At 37.7% G+C, this 21,195-nt stretch overlaps 1 protein-coding gene across 1 annotated transcript in view; it reads left to right on the top strand.

Moving 5' to 3' along the window:
• GRB14 (growth factor receptor bound protein 14) overlaps positions 1-21,195 on the top strand; it is a 44,566-nt gene that overhangs the window by 9,668 nt on the left and 13,703 nt on the right. The window contains exons 2-5 of the mRNA XM_088519496.1: positions 7,867-8,023; positions 13,011-13,132; positions 14,843-14,917; positions 20,656-20,793. Coding sequence (XP_088375622.1) covers positions 7,867-8,023; positions 13,011-13,132; positions 14,843-14,917; positions 20,656-20,793 — 492 coding nt within the window. The remainder of the gene's footprint in view (positions 1-7,866; positions 8,024-13,010; positions 13,133-14,842; positions 14,918-20,655; positions 20,794-21,195) is intronic.

The following is a 21,195-nucleotide window of genomic DNA, read 5'->3' on the forward strand; positions in this document are numbered from 1 at the left end:
CTTGAAGGACTTTGATTGTATCAACAGCTTTTCCAATGTGACTTGTATTACCCTGCTGTGATTTTTCGGAAGTATAATGTTTACTGTAAACCATCCCAGTGACTGCTTTGAACAAGATGAAGAAACTTTCACTTTTTATAAATACATTTTTTTTTGTTAGGATGAAAAAGATTAAAGTATGTAAGTTAGATTCTTACCCATCTGCCTGGGAGTGGTGACTCACAAATTGACAATGCACCACCCCAAAATGAATCTGCCACAATAGCCCTGGGAAGCAGATGGGCTTTTCCTCTTTCCCAGGCCTCAACAGAAGCCTATGCTTTATGCGCATAAGATCAGGGGATAGACTGAACCTCTTTCCTCCATCTCCATGAAAATATATATATATATATAGATATCGATATAGATATAGATATATGTTTTTTAACTGTTGGCTGGTTTTGCTCTTCATTCTCAATCTCTCCGCTTTTTAAGATAGCACTTCTATCTCACCTGTAAAAAATAGATCTCGGAACATATTCTTCCATATCCTGTATGAATAATTAATGCAAATAAATCATGTAGCTACTCTGCAGTGTGTTTATCTTGCATAAGTGATCCTTTGACTGCTTAATCATCTAGCAAACCTGCTAATTTTCTTTCATTTCTGCTATTCAATAGAATTCTATTATTTGAAATTTTTCTTAATGCTGTTTTGTCTATGTTCTTTAAATTTCCTCACAGCTTTCTTAGCTTCTCATACACATCCAAGCAGTTGTATGCTTGAAAGTTGAAGTTGAAATGCCTCTTTACTTGCTTTTGTTTTGAATTTCCATTGTCTGAAAAAATTGCTGTCAAGACAGAATAATTTGAGACTTTCGATTTAAATAAATTGTTCCTTTTCCTCCCTTTGCTTTCCTTACAAAATTCTTTTGAAAGGCCTGATTGTGATTTCTGCTTTTATAGATCCCTTTGTATTTCTTACACCTGGTTTGGTCCTTTGTTGTGCTGATGGCTGTTGATGATGATAAATCTTGCTTTTCCTAGGTTTAGTGCGCATTTCATTTATTACTGCAATTCTTACTTAAATTATGTTGAGCTTCACAATGTCACTGTTGTTATTCAATTGTACAATTACAGTACCTTTCTGAACAAAGTATTATTTATCATATAGTTAGGAATAACTTCACTTTTTGCTCAAAAAAAGCTATACTATAAGCTAATTGTCCAAGGTATAGAATTTGCTTTCTCTAGATCTTGCCTTTTGTTCAGGTTTATACAGAAAACTGAAAACATTTCTAACCATTTTACTAGTCTTTTTTAGCTTCTACTGACCAGTATTGAAAAAAAAAATCTATCAACTTTAGGATTAATACTGACATTTATATTTTAGCTCTCCTATTGCCTTTCAAGCCTCGTTTCTCTTCAGGCATTGTCTTTGAGGTGATTACATGTCAGCATTGTCCTCGTTCTGCCATTTTTAACATCATAATGTGATAACCTTCATAACCTTCATAACCTTCATTTGAAAGAACTTTGCTAGTATAGTTTTGTACGTAGCTTAGTATATATTTGGAGATCTGCATAATTTAATCACCCTTTTTATAATACAACATATTTACACATCTAAAGCAGTAGTCATATGAGGAAGTCCAAGTGCTTTACAAATGAGTTCAATCTATTATCCTGCTGTACGGAAACAAATTTCAATTCTCCTGCCCCATCCTTGGCTGGTCTTGATCAATTTTCTGTTTTGCACCATGAGAAGAAATCAAAGCATTCTGATCAGATCTTGTGTAGAAATCTAAGCTAGAGAATCTTGCTGGGAATAGGTTCTTAAAATCTCCCCACTCTGAGATGGATAGGGACGTACACAGTCCATGCATGATAGACAGAGTCACCGTTTGGTACTGGGTGCCTAAAATCTGGATAGGTCTTGGTGAATCCTGTTATTTTGTGTTATTTTGTGTCTGTGCTTTAGTTATCTGTTTTCATTCCTCACAGAGATGTACAAGACAAATTTCTGAAAGGTCCTATGTGTTTAGCGGTTGCAGTGATGGAGAGAATAGTTGCTTTCAAATGACTAGCTAGATTTTGTCATTGTGCACTACTTTTTTGACAAATAGTTTTCTGCAAACTGAGAGTCCTTTTCACCTGGCAACCTTTGAAGGGAATATTGGAAGCTGGCATTTTACCTGTAGACTGGGTTATCCAAAGGGAAACTTCGGCATTTGATAGTGAAAGCAGTGGACTTCTGCCCACCACTTTTTTCTTTTTTTCTTTTTTTTTTCCTTTCTTTTTTTAAACTCTTCTTAAGTAAATATGTCCTTAAATATTTTTGTGATTGTAGGATTTCACTCTTTCTCACAAAATGATCCTTAGAAACAATGCAGGTGACTGCTAGAAGTTACAAAACAGTTCAAAACACTAGACATTTCCGAGTGTTTCCACTGTAGTTCAAATACACTCCAAATTCCATTTCTGTCTGCCAGTATCAATAAGTAGAAAAACTTTGTCAGGCAGGGGACAAGGCTGGAAGTTGGAGAACAAATGCTCCAGGCAAAGAGCCTGTTAGTTAACACTAAAGACGGAGGTTAGCACTGTATCAAGCAGGATCTCAGGGGAAGCAAAGCACCCTGGAGTGTAAGACTTTTTAAGCCCCAGTTTTGCATACAATAACTGTGCACTTAACATAAATGTGACTGAAATTGTAATATAAGTATAAAATGTGCAATGTTTTATTCATGGGGGAAAATAATTATAGAAACAATAAGCTAAAGTTAGATACCTATATCCTTATAAATAAAAGTGGCCTCATTTTCAGAGGTGCAGATCATCACTGTCTTCATGGGTGTGCAGTTGCAGGAAGAGTCATCTAAACGTCAAGTCATTTTTGATGGATACAAGCACCTAAATATGGATTCAGTGTGTTGAGTTTAGGCAAAGCAATTTTTTTTTTCTTTTGGTTCTACCTGGCTTTTTCACACTTCAGGACTTAGTTTGAAATTTGGAACTCTTGAGGGCAGGGTATGGTCTTTCCATATGTTTATATAGTCTCTGCAGATTGGAGCTTCCAAAACAGATGGCTTGAAAATTGAAGAATCAGATTTGGACACTCTCTTTTAAAAGTCTACAAAACACATTATTGAATTATTGTAGTGGAGATGATGTTGAGTAAGGCAAGCTGGAAGTAGTGTCGTCCAACCTGCTCTTGCACTTCCCTTTTCCCACACGGATACCTTGTGCTTTCATCTAGTTTTCTTCTTTTACAGAATTTGATTTTTTTTTCCCCTAATCATTTTATAGTATCATAGCTAGTGTTTGCTTTTGTGTTTTGTCTTAAATTCTAGATTATATTTGTCCATATTGATTTCATGTTCTGAGTTAAGGTGGTCAGTGAAATACAAACAATATACAAACACATTTATTTTGAAGTAAGGGTAGCAAATTAATTTCTGCAAGGATAAGGATGAATTGCGCATACTGATTTTTAATATGTTGAAAAATGGAAAGAGGATGCATAGGAAATGTATGCCTCTATCCCTGGCCCCTTTGGCAGAGAAAATGCTTAGTGCCTGTCATGGCCAGCTGGGTGCTTTCCTCTTAGAAGAAGATCCCAGAGTTGCTGATTTCTTATTTCCATTGGCTTAAAATGAAAATTATTGAGGTGTTTTTTTTTTTTTTTTCTGGCCTTGAAAAGATCTAAAGTCTCCATATTTATAAACAAAGGCCAAAAATAAGAAGATTCAAGCGCTACTGAGGAAGCTTTTTTAGCAGTCTACCAGGTATAGTCAAGGCAAATTATGTAGTTAGCTTTAGGACAAAGCTTGAGAGGGTATGCTGATGGAAACAGTAATGACAGCTTGTTCTCAGCTAGCAGCTCTTTTCTTGTGTGCTATTTCTGAGACCGTTTTTCAAGGCGAAAAAAAATGAAAGTGGGTGGGAATGACCGGCCAGCATAAGGAATAGTGATGGCTGTTTAAAAAAAGTGAGAGCGAGCCCGGGGAAGAAAGTGGTCTGGTCACTCAGACATTCTCATCCTTTTAAAAGGCCAGTACAACTGCATCTTTAACATAATCCTGCCACCTTTTAATTCCTACAGCATCTTCTGCCTTGGGGATAAGGAGTACTTATTTGCACACATTTCCAGGGAAAAATGAGACTTTGCATTATTTTCTTGCATGCTGTCCACTCTCTTTGGAACAAATATGTTGCCAACAAATCCTGCCTGAGACTCTGCTTCAAACACAGACTGGAAAATGCAGACTGAACATCTTTTTCTAATTAAAAAAAAATCTCAAAGGTCACTCTAACCTGATGAGATTTACACTATCACACTTAATTCATTAAACTCAAACTCTAATAGAAGTTCAGAAAGGTCTATTAGGTGACTGCTTGCCTACTGTCTTTTGCTGTGTCTGAATCACTTGTAAGGAACAGAAAAATGGCACTGCCTTTCTGTGTTTTATAAGGTGGCACATGTCATAGGTGTGAGCTGGGGTAGTCAGTTGCCCTAGCTTGTGAAGGATTTATTTCTCTATCCTGAGAAAGCCACGTGGGGAAACTCACAGAGAATACAAACTCTGCTTTTTTTGTTGTTGTTGCTTTTATTTATTTATTTATTTATTTTTGTTTTAGCTGTAGTCCAAGGCCACCTCCAAGGTTTTCCTCTCCCCAAGTCAAATGGCCGCAGGCAGCTCATTATCATGACTTGTGTTGCTGTCTTCAGCATTTTTAAAAGTCTATTTCTGTTTCGTCGGCAATGAGAGCCTAGTCATCTGTGCTGCAGCTCCTAACCCTTTTAAAAAGAATTGCTGTAAAAGTCTCCGTCAGGGTCCTCAACACAGCTGTACGTGTTCGTGCTGTAAAACGAGCACAACACCTAACCTAGTGACTACCCGGAGAAAACTGTAGCTGCTAGAACATGCTGTTGAGGTCCTTAGCCAGGGCCCTGCTGTGGGAAAGCTGAACTGTCATCCTGGCTCTGTTGCAAGAATGTTGAGAAATATGAGGCAAATCACTGTACTTCTCTCTGCTTCTTTCCCCTTCTATAATTTCCTTCTTTCCCAGCACTTACTGGAGAGTCTGCTGAGGCTGTCTCTGCCCCGAGTAGGACATACTTTAATGTCGGTGGTGCCATTTTGTCTGTGCATCTGCGTAAGCCGTTCCCGAGGCTCCAGGACAGCCACCTCTTCTGATGTGATTTTTGAATCCTTGTAATGCTGTAGAAAAATTAATACCATTTATTCTAAACTTCAGAACATAAGTTTCGTGCGACTGGGGCAGGGCGTTGGTAAGAAAGGTGCGCATGGAAAAGACCATACAGCAAGCAGCCTGCTTTGCTACCAGTCTAACTTGTTTAACAGTGGGAATGCTGCCAAGGAGGCTGAATCTTATAAAATCAGATGTAGCAGTCATCTGTTGTTGTTTCACCAGTATTGATTGTTTAATTCACTATTGATGTGGTCTCCTTCCATGCGAGCACTTAGCTGTAGCACAGCATAGGCTTGTGGAGACTTAGGACCGCCTTTCTGCCACGCCTGCATGCCTTGCATAGAAGGCTCTACTTGGAAGGTGCTCGTTCGTGAACACAGGGAGGTTTTAAGCAGTCAGGAGTCTGGTGTGGCTGTTTGCTGGATCCCGGGGATTGGTGCTGCTGGGGCAAGGCTGGTTGAATGCTGATTTAGAATGCTTGGCTAAATATTGAAACAGAACTGCTGTCTGTGTTGTTCCCTAGAGAAATGCAAATCCTCGGAAAGGAGTGAGGGCGTCAGTGCTTTAATCTGTATGTGTTTACAAATGGAGTCCACTTGCCTGGTTCTGGTGTTAAGACAGCATAGGAGAGTGGGCCTGAGCTTTGGGGTTTTTTTGCCTTCTCATGGGAGGCAAGCAGGCTGCAGGAGATGCTGTCGCAAATCCTCGCTGACCTTTCCACTTGCTCCTGGCACAGAGCAGCTGCTCTGGCCCCTTGAGACAGAACCACAGTGTTGACCACTCACTGGATGCTCAAAACTAGCGTTAGTTTAGTACAACAGCGAGTGAGGGCAGACTTAAAATACCATGCCTGCTTGTCTTTAAAATAGGAACTTGTGTCTTGATGTTTAATGAAGGGTTTACAGTGGCATGGAGGCTTGGTAAGTGAATTTCAAGTGAGGTGTACACTGGTGGATGTGCTTTCCGGCATAACCTGAATAAACTGAGAGGAGAGTTTCTGGAATGAATTAAGAATATCCTATATGGAGGCCCTTTGTCATTAGTATGTTTGTGCTTTGCTGGCAGGATAATTTAACCTGTGCTGAGTTACCTGCTACTGTGGCTGGACTTACAGCAAGTGAACTGCTTAGCATTGCCCCTGGACACGGCACACTGCAGGCACAGCATTAAGGCTGTGAGGGTTCTGGCAGAGAAGCAATATGCTGAGCTGCTCAGTCTAGTGCTACTTCAAACTACTAGAAAATGTAAATATTGAAAAGTCTTGTTCTTATTAACTCATTAATGAATGCATTCACTTCCCTAACTCAAAGACTTTTAACTGGCTTTTAGGTGGAAATACTTGTTTGGAAATAGAAAATGAGAGTAAAAATGATGCTGTGTTTCTGAGTACATGGAAGATCTTTACGACATGTTAATGTTGCATCACATCCTCTGCACCTACTTCATATGTTTACCTGACTGTTTTTGATCACAACCAAGTTTCAAACATCTGTTTTCTTTTAGGAACTACTTCAATATTTCAACACACAGTACAACATAAAAGAGTTGGTCCTAGTTCCAGGAGCCCCTGTATTTTTCACTGTTTCTTTTTTGGCCATTTTTTAAAAAAAAGCATAACAGAGAACTGTTTCTTGACTATTGTGAGGAATACAAAGTTATTTTCTACTGTTATACCAAAAAGGCTTTTTTTTGACTTTAATGAGATTAATCACTGTGCTGAACCTAATGCAGATAGGGCAATAACAAATTTCATCAATAGTTTCCAAGTCACTGAGTGTCTTTGATCCTCCAAAAACAAAAACAAAGTAAGTGCACATGCCTTCTTTCCAACAGTCCATATACAATACAACTTCTTCAGCTATTGGATAAATCTAATCATAAACAGATTTAGCCCAAGGTTCACTTCAAGAACTTAATGCTCAGGACTGTGCAATATGTACCAATATTGAAAAATATGTTTTTTTTAGTGAAATCTGAAAGTTAAAATGTAAGTCATGAAAGTTTGTATTGCTTCCTTTCCCCTGACCACTCCCAACATCCTATATGGAAAAAAAGAAACTGAGGTAAAACATGACAAAAACTGTATATTTTGTACCAAGTGTTTGCATGTACATTTTCTGCAACATAGTATTTACTTTCCTGATCCTATGTATTATGGTAGCTGTTTTCCATGTATGCTATTATTTTTCTGTATATTTGTGTATGTGCATATGTATTATATATATACCTTTTACTCATACACCTTGTCAAAATATAAAGTAGCTTTGTAGAATTTGTTTATGAAATTATCAGTATGTTGAATTTGGTGTTTTCTGAACTATATCAATTTTTTTGCATTAATAAAGTTCTTCAATTTTGCTGTTTATGCTCTGTGGTTTTAATCTTTAACTTATATAAGAATATGAGTTTCACTATATTTACCTATCTCTCTTTTCTAACTTATTTTTGAAGTGGCTGCACTAAATGTCCTGTGACAAAAGATGCCTGGTAACCAAATTTAGACTGAGTCTGCTTTGCTCAGCTGTTTTGTTCTCAATTACGTCATTGCTCACAGGGGAAATAGCTGTCTTTAGCATTACATCTTATGCATGTAGATTTTTGTCTTGGTCATGAAACTGGGAGAGGAACTAAAAATTAACATTATGGATGTTTCAGCTTTTCTGTTTATTGCAGGTAATTAAAGTGTATAGTGAAGATGATACTAGCAGAGCTTTGGAAGTACCCAGTGATATAACAGCCAGGGATCTATGTCAGCTGTTAATATTGAAGAACCACTATATTGATGACCACAGCTGGACTCTGTTTGAACAACTTACTCACACAGGTTTAGGTAAGACTAAAGCCATAATATGTCATGGCAGTAAATAAGGGTGTTTTGTTTTTATGTAGAAGTAAAATTCTGATAGAAAGACTTGGAAGCAAAGCCTAATCAAATTTTGTCCACAGTAGAGAAAGTGGTGGGCGTTTGTGTGAAGGTTTTAATGTTTTGGGGGGATTGTTGGTTTTGGTGTGAAAGCTCAGCTGTACAGTATGTTGTGTCAGTGCTCACACACTGCTTGATCGGCATCTGCAAAAGTGATTTGGAAGACACTTGCCATATCACTAAAAATTCTTCCTGGCTCTTTCTTGCTCTTTCTTTGGTATTTCTTTCCTCTTTTGTCTGTGTCTTCTACTTATCTCTAGCGAGAGCTGGAATATTTTCACTGCAAATAAAATCTTTGTTATTCCCAACAAATCTGACATGAAGGACAGAAAGCGGTCACATAGCACTATGCTATCTGTACAACAGGGCTTTGTTTTCAGAAACAACACTGGAGTAGGTTGTCAGTATTCTCCTTCAGTCCCATCAGTTTGACTAGATTTATTGTGCAGTCTGGAACATGGACACTTAAAGCAAAACAAAACTTTTTTTTTTTTTTTTAATAATCTTCACCAATACAATGTGTTCTAGAGATTTAATGCTTAGTGTGTCAAATTGCTAAAAATGAAACTCTGAGCTCCTTCTGTAATATCAATGTTTTCATAATGTAGAAAAATTCTCAATTTCTATTATACAGTATAAAAGTTCTAATTTGTGGCTTCAGGTTACAACTATAATTTTGAATTTTGGTCTCTCTTTTTGTAATGTACATATATAAGTTTGCAGCACACTAAGGCAAACAACTCAAGTGTGTTAAACACAGGAGAAAAGGCGATATTTTTGCAGAGACATAAAAAATGCATAGTTAGGTGCCTACTTCAGAAAGTAGTAGTAGTAAACTATTACTCTAATGGGACAATCTTGCTTCCTTTTACAACACTGCTTTTCAGTATTCTATTTTATTTGTTTTTGATTGGAGATTGTATTAGAAAAGTCTTCCAGAAGACATAGAAAAGTATCTGTTTTTAATTTCTAATTTCCATATTATTCTTAAAATTTGGCACTGTGCTAGAGGAGTTACCAAAGCTGATGCTTCTCCTTCTGCAGCATTCTTAGCTGCCAATGCAAAGGTGTGTGGCTTGAGAAGGAGGAAGTTTTGCATTCTAAAGTAGATAGAAAGCCTTAGTTCTCAGAAGAGGCATGACTGCTACATGGTTACTGTAATAATTGTGGATTTGAAAACTATTTTCATTCTACCTCTGCGTGCATTTCATCTAGGGAATCTGGACTCACGTATTTATATAAAATAAACTTGACTGTGCAGCTCAGACTGCATTAGGTTTAACAGCAGTATTTTAAGGATGAACTACAAAAGCTAAAATGGTTTGCTGCCCTTTTCTACTCCTTTATCCTATGAAGGCAGCCACAAATATTTTTCAAAAAAAATTTCTTGCTTTGTAACATTTCAAAGATATTTATAACCTTTTGCACTGAATGTATCAGTTGTAAGATGCTTCCAGCTCAGAGTAAGGTCAGAGTTAAATCTGGGTCGAGACTGTAAATGACTGACTGCTACAGAAGAGAAGGTATAAAAATGGCTTCAGAAAACAGTACTCTGTAAAGAGTAGAAGTGTTTTCTGTATTTTGTAATATGGCTAATGCTTAAATAGTGAAGTAATTACTGAAGAAAACAGTTTTGTCAAACTGTGCCTGAACAATTGCAGTATCGTTTCTTTGGGTTTATTTATTTGCACAATATACATGCTGTCAAATAGTTTACATCCATCTAAAAGATTTCTTGGATGCTTTCATTATCAAACCATTAATGAAGATCCTTTTTCATAAAATTTTGGAATTCTTGAAATCGGTTGTGTATTCTTAGTGTCATACTATTTTTGAAGAGCTTCTTCAGTATATCTTATGAACTGTAATGTTAAATATATTTAAGAAGCACTCTTTAGTAACAAATTACAAATGATGTGTTACAGTAAACAAATTGTTTCCTGCAGGCCTACTGTTCGGCTTTGTCAATAGGGATGTCTGAATGTGCTATATATCCTAGCTGGATTTGAACTAGCACTCCCAAGACCTGAGCTCTCCACACAGTCTTCTAATCAGTCCAGCTCCCTTTTGGATGTAATTTTAGAGAAAGACAAAATGTTCATTTTAAAAACAAATGATGTCTTAGATGACAAAGATTGGAAATCAGCATTACTACCCAAGGAAAGAAGGAAGTTGAGATAGCTTCTATTTTCTTTTCATAATACTTCAAAATAATGGATTTATTGTTATGGTAGTCAGATTTGTGTGTGTGTGTGTGTGTGTGTGTAAGGTTTAACATACTGAGCTTGACTTCATTAAGTATACTCTTAAACACTGGGTGCATAGCCTGGAGAAAAAAAAAAAACACTTTTCAAATGATGATTTAGTTGTGTGGTTTATCCTTGGAAATTGGGATGCTTTTTCTGTCCCCTAGTAAAATTAATGAATAGTGAAGGAAGAAATACCCCGAGTGACTCAATTAATGAGCATTTTCTTTAATATCTAACAGCTGTTGGAATTCTCCTGGATGCAACAGGATTGCGCGAGCCTTAGTGCCCCGAGTGCAGAGTTCTGCTAGCCGGACGCTCATTACCTCACTGGTGTGCGCCCGTGTGGCTGCACAGGTTCCCGCCTGCGAAACCGGCAGCAGAGCTAGACGCGTGTAGTTGGTGCCAGGAGCTGCCCCGAGCCCAGCCGCCTCTCCAGGGCGAGCGGCCGGGGGCCGGTCAGAGCGCGGCCGGGGGCAGGCGGAGCGGGTGGCCGTTGCGCGGTCGTTGGGACCGTTGCTCGGGGTGGTGGAGCCCCGCGCAGGCGCCCTGCGGGCGGGCGGCTCCGCGCTGCGCCACCGGGGGCCGCTGTTGCTCCTCGCAGGCGGCGGTAGCGGCTGTTGCGGCGCGTTGACCAAGAGCGGCCGTTGTTAGTCGCGCTGCTCCGGGGCTGCGAAGCTGCAGCTTCTAGGGGTTATGGATGGATCCTTGGATGTTTCCCGGTGCTGGGTGCCTCCATTAGTGCGCGCTAACCGGAGGCAGCTGAGTGATGTGTCCGCTACCAGCCCTGCTCCCTGGGTCCCTGCCAGGGCTGTGCCTGAATGAGCATCCCCAGCGCTCTCCCTTTTCCTGGATGGGACTTTCTTTCTCTTCAAAATTGCCCTTTCCCATGGAGCAATTTTCAGATGTTGGTTGCACCTCCTTTTCCATACGTGGCTCCAGCTCATGAGCTGTTTTGCCATGCACTTTGCTGCTGAGTCTTTCATGGGCTGCAGGTTTCTTTCCACAGTTACAGAAATATTACTTTGGACTGTGGCAGTTGGTCGTCTGTGTAAAATGCTATTAATACTGAATGTATAGAGGAGGAGGTGAGGACTTGCAGGTCTAGCCAAAACTAAGGTGAAGCTTTCTCATGGCAGCACTTGGTAATTTGACTACAGGACCATGTTTTGGAGCATGCTAACTCAGTGTCGCAGTTCCCATGAGAAGCTGAATCAATTGTAAAATGTTATATAATGTGACACCTTAAAATATATATACCATCATCCTTCCCCATCCACTGGGGTGATGCAGCATGTCTTATTTTTGGACCAAGAATTCTTGAAGAAATGGTATTTCCTTAAATGTCACGATGCCAACCATTCAGGAGTTTTAAATGTCATCCCGGTGGAGAGCTTTCTGTCTGTAAAACTGGATGGGGAAAGAAAGAAAAAGAAAAAAAAAAAGAAAAGAAAAAAAAAACACTCCTTTTGAATAAGTGCTGCATTCTTCAGTGTCTCTTTTCCTTCAATATTGAAGAACATGTTTCAGAGTAGAACACCCTGCCCAAGCTTTACAAATGTTTTTGAAGGCTTTTTGAATTTTTAATAAATGCTTTAATTCTCAATTTACTTCAATTGTCCTACTTACAAAATGTAAGTTTATTGCAGAATTCCTAATGCCTGACTTTATGGACTCAAGAATGAATTAAATTCAATAAGAGTTTAACTTTTCCTTGATTGATTGTGGACATAGGAGAGCTTTGTCTTCTGTGAACTTGATATTTTTTATATTCATGTGCTGGATTTACTGTACAAGCCTGTTTTATTTAGGTTTCCTGGCAGGGAATTTCCTGAAGAAAAAGCTTATAGGTTTGCATTTAGAATAAGGCTTTTACTCCTCAGGCTGGACAGTATGGAAGCACTAAGTGGTGATGGATGAAAGAGGATGCAAACAAAGATCAATAAAAGCAGGTTGTAATTCTAAAAAGGCTTTGATTATTTCAAATTCAAGGTTTGATTTTTACTTCTTAGAAGGGTGGGCCTGCAAATCTTCTAGGGGTTGAAAGTTAGGCTCTCTGCTAACCCAGGGACATGTACAAAAATCCAGCCATTTGTGTTTATCTAGTGGTATGCCTAATATAAGTGGGAAAAATTATTTAAGGTACTAGTACAACTTTTAATGTGTTGTTATATTTTTAAAAGTCTCTAATATCAGGCAGTTACATGAGCACATTAGTGCTCATTTTAAGTATAGAACCGTTATGATAGTACAGTGGATCTAAAATTGCGATCAGAAAATTGCATGGGTTGCATGGTTTTATAATATGTCTCTTAATTGCCTTTTCCATTTAAAAACATGATGAGAATTGTATATTAAAACACCATGTTTGGCAGAGTACAAGCTAATTACTATTAACTTGTAATTTGTTTGTTAGTGTTTAATTTCAATATGGAGGTGCTGATGACCATTTAAATAAAGCCTGCAACTTTGTAAAACTCTCCATCTTGTTCTTGTTTGTTCAAGTCCATAACACCATACAAGTGGCCATCAAAATTGCATACTTATTTTGAAGCATGTTTTTCTTTATGATGATTTCACAAACTTCTGTGTTCTTTTTTTTTAATAAAAATAATAAAAAAAAAAAAGTTATGTGTCTCCTTTTACAGGAAGAGCTATAGAGGATCATGAATTAGTAATGGAAGTCCAGTCAAACTGGGGAATGGAAGAGGAAAGCAGACTGTATTTTAGGAAATATTATGCCAAATACGAATTTTTTAAGAATCCAGTGGTAAGTCATAACACCATCTCTGTGAAGTGATGCAATGCAATTGCTGCAATATAAGTATAAAATAGTTTTAATGCAGATAGGCAGAGTATAAAGCTTTAAGTGTAATATGGGTCAGAGTGAGTAATTGGGAGGGGGTATTAGAGGTATTGTAGTGTGTATAGATGTTGGTAGCTCTGATTTCTAAACACCCACATTCACACCCTTCTGGGAGGAGGCAGTGTGGGGAGTAGCAAAGATGACTTTATTGTAAAGTTGAAATTCAATGTTATTGCCAGGCTATGCCCAATAGCAGCTTCCCACAGCTGTTGCTAAATGACAGCTGACACACAAGGCCATGAGCAGCCATAACCTGCTAGGAACAAGTGAAAGCAAAGTCAAAGATAGTGCATGTAAGCAGTGGAAAGAGAGCCGAGACAACTAGTAACTCCTGGATGTTGCTGAAGGTTAACACTGCTGATTCAAATCTTTGCTCATGTCAAAGGCTGTGGAAGAAGCACTATCTCAGCAGGGGAAGCTCTGCATCTGGTTACTCAAATGCACTGTGCATTCGGATCACTCCAAACCCTTTCTTGCAGTGCCAGCTTGCCTTGGATGTCAGAGAGAGAAATAGCAGAAATGTGTGAGGGCTTGAAAGGTGAAAAGTGGAAGACATCTCCACTTATCTATCTGGGAAAAGCACAGAAAGGTAGATGTTAAGACATTAAAGGACTAGGAGATTGGAGTTTTTTCCTTGCTCCAATCCACCTGTGTTTCTCTGGATTAATCGTGGTCCAGAGAAACATATGTAATGGTTGACTAATGACAGACTTGCAGCTGTGAATAACATCAATTGTTGTGGCTCATCAGAGTCATTGTTCCCATTGAGTTGTTCTTTGGAGTGCTTAGAAAAGGTGTAATTAGAAAGATTTGTCAGAAAAGGGTGCATATTAATTAATCCTACTTTATTAATAGTTCAGCATTACTAAAAATGGAAGTCAGTGGGCATTCCCAATGGTCAAGGGAATATTTAGCTTTGAAATTGTCCAAGCCTTGAGAAAACTTTATTAGTAATGGTCAGATTCTTGGCTGATTCATGTCTGCACAGCTATACTGAGCTACACTGAGCTGCAGAACTAGCCTAGAAATTACCCTTCAGCTTTCTTTGACAATGAAATTGGTACTTTAAATGTGGAATTTTTAGGCACATCATGTTGACATAGCCACATTTTGGTGGTTAATTCATGCTCACGTTATATCAAATCAAGAAAACATTTTCCACTAATTGTTTTCTATCAGTGGAAAGTATTAAATATTTTACTGAGATTCTAGTGTAATAAAAACTATCAAAAGCATTGTATTTTTCAATGTGTTGGTATATATCCTCCCCACTTTGTAGCATATTGAAGCTCAATGCAAGTCTTGTCTCAATAGTTATAGAAGTTACTGCCAGAAAATCAACACTGAGGGCCAAGTGCTATGATTTGACTTTCATTGCAGCATGAGTTTCTCTTGCTTCCAGAGTCCATTGATGTTTTTTCAAAATTCTAAGTTTTTCGCAGATAATGTATAGGATATCATAAGTTTAGGAACAGAAACATAAACTAGAATTATTGGATCAGAGAAACAGCAATGTCTTACACAGCATTGAGGAGTTTGATTTTATGTCCAAAAGAGGTAAGAAGTTTTATATTTATTTTTACAGAACTTTGAAACAAATTATTGTCTTTACAGAGCTTTTTTCCAGATCATATGATGTCTTTTTCAAGTGAGACCAGTGCAGCTATAAACCACTCTGGGATACTACAGGTGTGTAATCTTGACATGAAGATGAGCCAGTATAGCTCAGAACTTCCAAATATCTGTAGCAAATTAATGTAGCTCTCTGTCAAATCTGTCCTTAGTTTCTGAATGACAAAAACATGGCTAGTAACACTGTTTTTCCCTGTGAAATTACATCTCCCTTCCAGAAAGTTCCTGTGTGACCACACTTACAAAGCTGCATACAGGCGTACAGAAAAGGACAGAATTCAGTAAATGTGGCTAATGCCTTTGCTGGGTATTTCACATGAAAGATTGTGTCGCCCTAGAATGTGGAGTGTGTATTGTCAGCACATACTTAACAGCAGGCCTTGGTAGAATCTTGAGGAACCTGTAAGTGATACAAATTGATATAAAAAAAGAGTTAAATAGTTGAACTTAATGAGTAGAAAATTTAGACTGACTAGTGTGATTTGTTAGCTTGAAGGCTACTGTACCCTTCCAAAAAAAATGGAAGGTCACTCAGTGTTAGTCATCTTTTAAGTAGACACAAGATTCTAATTTACAGTGGGAATAATTTTACAGAATGACCATATCAGGGATCATCATTTTACTTCTCAAAGAGGGGAAAGATGAGTAATAAAGGTGGAAATGTACACATCACTCTTGTTTGCTTGTCATTGGAAATATTAATTAATAGAAGAACTTTAACTGTCTTAAGACAACAAACTAATGTCCCAGTTCTGTGGATAAAGAATGATTAGAAAGGCAATATAGTAAGACTTTATGGTAGGACTAAAGTCAATATAGATTATATATCTTTTTCTCATCTATATAATTAATTATGCCTTAGCATGTACCAGAAGAAGAAACACATTAAAGAACTAACTCTGAAAGCAATTTTCTTTATCTAACAGTTTTATCCTCGTAGAAGGGGATGCTGAAGTCAGGAGGCTTGGATGCCCAAATATGTCAAAAATTTTCCAATTTAAATTTAATTGACACAAACTGGATACCATAAATCATTTTTACCTACATAAACCTAAATAAAAAGTTTTAGGTTTACAAGATGCTACACATTTACACATCTATTGAAAAATAGCTCACTTCTGCTACCTAAATATAGATTATACAGTTTAATTTTGAAAACATTGTCTCCTTTATCTCAAAATTAATCTAGTGATTTGAAAAAGATGATAAAGACTTCTGCAGTGGAACTGTTTGCCATGTACCCTTGCACAGAAGCTGTTCTCTGTGTACTGCTTGAAGTTCCTTCAACCCTTGAAATAGAACATATGTGATATAGAGAATATGTGCAGAGCTTGTGAGTAAGATTGGGAATCATTCTAAAAATATATAGTTACATCTAATTTTGATCGCTTGAAAAATTTGTTATGAACTGTCCTCTACTTTTGTTTTCTGTTTTATTTTCTATTTAACTGTATTTGATCTAGTAAGGCTCGCTAGACACAAAGATTTAATAAGCCTTCCTAGATTCTAGACCTGGTAGCTTGTGCAGCCATCACGCACATCTCAGCAGAAGCTGATCAGTTGATTGCTTACAGTGTGTCGCTGTTTTCTTGGAAACTTTCATTAAGACAAGTTAATGGGCTTGGGTTGTTATTTCTGATGTGCTTGGTCAAGTATCAAGAGAGACGTTAGTTTTAACAACTCAATGCTTACAAGTGATTAAAAATTGCTTCTGATACTTGTACAGCTCTATGTGGATTGAGCTGCAAGGAATAAACGTATTTTTTGAGTATTTTTCCTAACTTTCCTTGAAAGAGAAAGATTAAGCATTTTGATGGATGTCTTCAAATCAGATAACCGGAACTGCCTAACCTCCTCCAAATTTACATGTCCCCCATCCCTTTAGCAAGTGTTAGGTAAAATCACTGTCTGAATTATAACAAATCTCTGTTTATACTGAAGAGAGAGAAGATTTCATCTCTGCTATGAAGATCTCTGATGTAAGAAAGTAAAGTAGTATGTTACTATATGTATTGGGTTATGGCTGCTCTGAGAGGCAATATTGTGTGCATGCATACAGACGTCATCAGTATGGTCATTTGTCACTTTTTTTTTCTTTTCCAAATTGAATCGCTTAAGGTATATTAAAAATCAATGTAGTAAGTGGATTTTGATATGAGGTCTCTCCAGTAGTAAAGAAATATTCTATAATTTTCACTTTTATTGTTTTTCTTTTAGGATTAGTATCTCAGATGGCACACAACTAAATCACACAGTCTAATTAGATATGAAACTGATGTTGTCACCTGTAATTTAAGATGGGACTTGTTTCTTGTCTAAAATATTTGTCGATCTATTTTTTGAACTTTCAGTTTTATTTATTCCATTTTTTTCACTAAGCAGATTATAAGCCAATATTTTAGCAATCATACACCTTCAAAGTAAAGGTCAAATTTACTTGGCCAATTATGCCTTTTCTGGTTTTACTTGACAGTAGTCCTATTTCTTCCTCCTTCTCCCTCACCCTCACCTTTCAATAGATATGATTGATACGCAGGCTCCGTAGGTGGACTTGAAGTTCAGAGCATAAGTCTTATTTTGACCCATTTAGCCGCTTCTTTCTAATAGCTTTTTAAGTATAATGTGAATACATTTAAAAAAAAAAAATGTAGATAGCACATGTCCAAGCCATCTTCCAGAGCAATGAAAAACCTTTTACCTGATATAGAATGTATTAGAGAAAGGAGCATAATCTTTCCTAGATAAATATAAAATGTTATATATACAAAAATTAAATGAAGACAGAATAGGATTTAAAAGGACAAGCCCTATGGATTTTAGAAAAGAATTATTGATATAGTCTCTTCTGCTCCCTTCCCTTATTTCCTTCTCTACTGTCTTCCCCCAGTATTCTTAGTTGTTCCCATTCTCTACCTTCAGAGATTTAAGATTCCAACTTTCTCCCCCTTAACCTCCGTGCAAATCCCTTTTTCTCAGCCCACTTTGTCATTTGACTCCATTCCAGTTCCTGTTCCCTGTTCATTTGGGCTGGCACTGAATTTCAATCTCATACCAGACTACCAGACATGTCCTTTCTGATTCTCTGCCCTCCCCCATTGGGTATCTCAGGTTGGTTTAAAGTTGGTTGGTTTTTACAGCTCTTGAAATTATAATACATGCATTGGTACTATTAGTGTCTGAAGGACATGGTGACATTTAATGCCACTCTATATGCTATTTAGAGTGCATTTCAGGGCACTGCTTATTTCTGCACATTGTGTGACTGGTAACCCTTGTCTGCAGCACATGGTCCTCTTAACTCTCTCTTCTTCTACCTATATCAAAGGCTTTTCTTGTTTTGTCCTGTACAAATATGGAAGTAAACTTATAATAAACTTTAGTCTTGCATATACTTCCATTAATGACAAAAAAAGCTGTTAAGTTCTGTATTTCTACCATCTTTAAGGTAGGTTTTATTAGTTTGGTGACTTTTTTTTTTCAGAGTGATTCTCACTCCAAAATACCTTTCATTCCTGTTAGCTGTGACAGTCAATGGTTTTGACTTGTGCTTGTTCATGTTATATTTTCTCACAGTGATCTCAGTTGTGTTAGGGAAATTAGGTGAATCGACGATTGCCTTTTTCCTAGTGTTATTTCTACTTAATTTAATTGACAACTTGGGTGCGATGCTGGTAGTTGAAACTGAGCTTTGTACTGGTCATCCAGCTTGGCCTGCTGAGTGAGAAATATCTTTTACATAAGCATCCTTTCTGTTGGAAGGGCTCGTGGCAGGAATCTTGGGCAAGATATTTGGACAGGCCAGAGTTTCATTTAGCCTTTAGCAGAGGCACTAAAGCCCAAAGAGATGCTCCTTTTCTTTTGTGTATATTGACCCTTTGTAGATTATCCTAAAACTTCTATTTGACTTTGTTTATGGAGTTAACAGGCTGCATTGAAAAAAAAAAATTATATGCACTGACAGTGAACCTGTTTATACGTGGCAAATGGGAAGTTTAAGAGGCTGTAACATGTACCAGGACCTACTTGTCTCCTTTGGTATGGCTAAAATAGCTTAGAGTGCATTTGTACACAGATTGTGACAGCAGCATGTGTAGATGGATATACCTGGTCTTTCTGTAAGGTTTGAATAGCTGCAAAGGCTTCGTGATGCGTTCTTAGCTGTGGGCTAGACCTGCGAGGTGCTTCCCTCTCAGGCCACACCTACTAAATTTAATTAACTGGGCAGGGGCTGCGTGTGCTGCCGTCATGCATCTGGCATGCAGCAAGACTGAAAATATCTTGGTTGGGCTCCGTTACTTAGTGGCAAAAGAACATGGTGTTGAGGTCCCTTCCAACCTTAACCATTCTGTGATTCTGTGTGATTCTGTGTGTTCATTCAAGATCATGTTCACTTTATCATTTCCTGCAGCCAGGTGCCAGCTGGTCTGGCTCCTTGGCTTGGGATCTGCTGCTTCCAGTCCGTGGCTCTGCCAACTGACTTGTCCTGGAGATAGAGGTAGCCGGGACTGTCAGAAAGGAGCAGCAGGTGGGAGACAAATGCAGCAGCAGAGCTGCAGAAATCAGCAAGAAACCCCTTGTACCCTACTCACCTATGAGCCTAGATAGTATTTATGATACTGCAGGCCAGACTGGGTTCTGTGTTCTCAGAAAAAAGCCAAGTCATATATAAGGACAAACACTTGTGTGTGTGTTTATACATGCATGTGCTCACACACAAATGCACACACAGCTTTCACAACATTTACAGAAATTGAAAAACACTAGATTAGTATTAATAAATATGAGCTGTGGATCTGAGTGTTTTGTTTTTTTGTTTTTGTTTTGTTTTAAGAGGAATAGAAATTAATAGTGTGGAATTAAAATACCTAGTGATTGGCCAAATTTTGGTAGGTGCTTTTGCGTCTTGACAGAGTGAAATTATATGTGTATTTTGTCTTAGCAAGATACCAGCTATGCTGCACCCTGAACAATGTTTGCAAAGACTAAAAAGAAGCCATTGAATAACTTAATTGGAGTCACTCACACTAGTGTGTGCATTAGCTTTTCTGTCTGCCTTGTTCTGCTGATGGGCATTTCCATGGTTTGTGACAGTTCAATACTAGACTCTTGCAGTTCTGCAGGCAAAATAGCTCATACCTATTTGATTTTTAAGCCCTCTTACCTTCCTTCTGGTACAGCTTTTTCATCTAAATTCTCTCTACGACATGAACTCTTGGCGGCAAGTCCATCTTCTCTTGTACTTGAGTTAGCTAAACCTGCTATCTAGGCACCACTTCAGGCCTTAAAGCTTTTAAACCCTTCTCCTTTGGGTAAGATCTTGGTCAGGTTGAGGTAGAAGGCCTGGTCTGTGTGGTTTTGTGACTTGTTTGCCAAATTAATTTTAATTTGGGTCAGTTCCCTTCTCCGACAGGTAACACCAGGGAGAGAATGGCTTTTTTTCCCTCTTCATGGCACTGATTTGCACTTCACATAATGGGTCTGGGGCATGGGACTAGCCTTCTTAAAACTGGTTTCACTGCAGAAAAGATCGTATTGCATAATTAATGCTCTCATTTCAAACCATATGTTCTGTGTAAATACACAACACACTCTGCATACCTTGGAGTTATGTAACGTCCTGCATGTCTTAAATCAGAAGTGAACAATGGGATTAGATGCAATGGTAATGGAAATAACATGGTATGATAGTTGACTTAGGGGTATATTCCTCATAGGCTTGTGTGAGTACAGTAATAAAACAGAAAGGAGGTTTTGGATTAAAAGATAAACACAAAGCATATCTGTTTTTCTTTCAGACTTTTCTAAACTCCAGCACATATCCTGAAATTCATGGTTTCTTGCATGCAAAGGAGCAGGGGAAAAAGTCATGGAAAAAGCTGTACTTCCTTCTGAGAAGATCTGGTCTATATTTTTCCACTAAAGGTACATCAAAGGTAAGGCAAAAAAGAAAAAAAGTACAAAGTTAGAACAAATGTTTATGATTTGCTGTAATATCAACCTAAATTTAAATTTCAATTTTCAAACTATAGTGTTCAAAAGCCACAACTTTTCCATATATTATATATATAGTATATAGAGATACTGTGGTATAAAACTAGGAAGACATAGTCCCAGGAAAAGTAGTTTTTTTTTTTTTTTTTTTTCCTCATTAGTTTGCTTTGTTCTGGTTATGTATAGTTAATATTTTTCCAATCAGTTAGCACTGTATATTTTAAAAAATAAGTTTTCAAGTAGTTGTTAAAAATGTTGAAATTTTAGCAGGGACTCTGAAAAATATACTCAATAGTTCATTATCAAAAGAAAAGCAAAAGTAAACCAAATCAAAAGTAGAGTAT

The sequence above is a fragment of the Tinamus guttatus genome, unplaced genomic scaffold, assembly GCF_059628265.1.
Source record: "Tinamus guttatus ecotype Peru unplaced genomic scaffold, ASM5962826v1 Tinamus_guttatus_pri_ptg000060l, whole genome shotgun sequence".
In the NCBI taxonomy this organism is placed as follows: Eukaryota; Metazoa; Chordata; class Aves; order Tinamiformes; family Tinamidae; genus Tinamus; species Tinamus guttatus.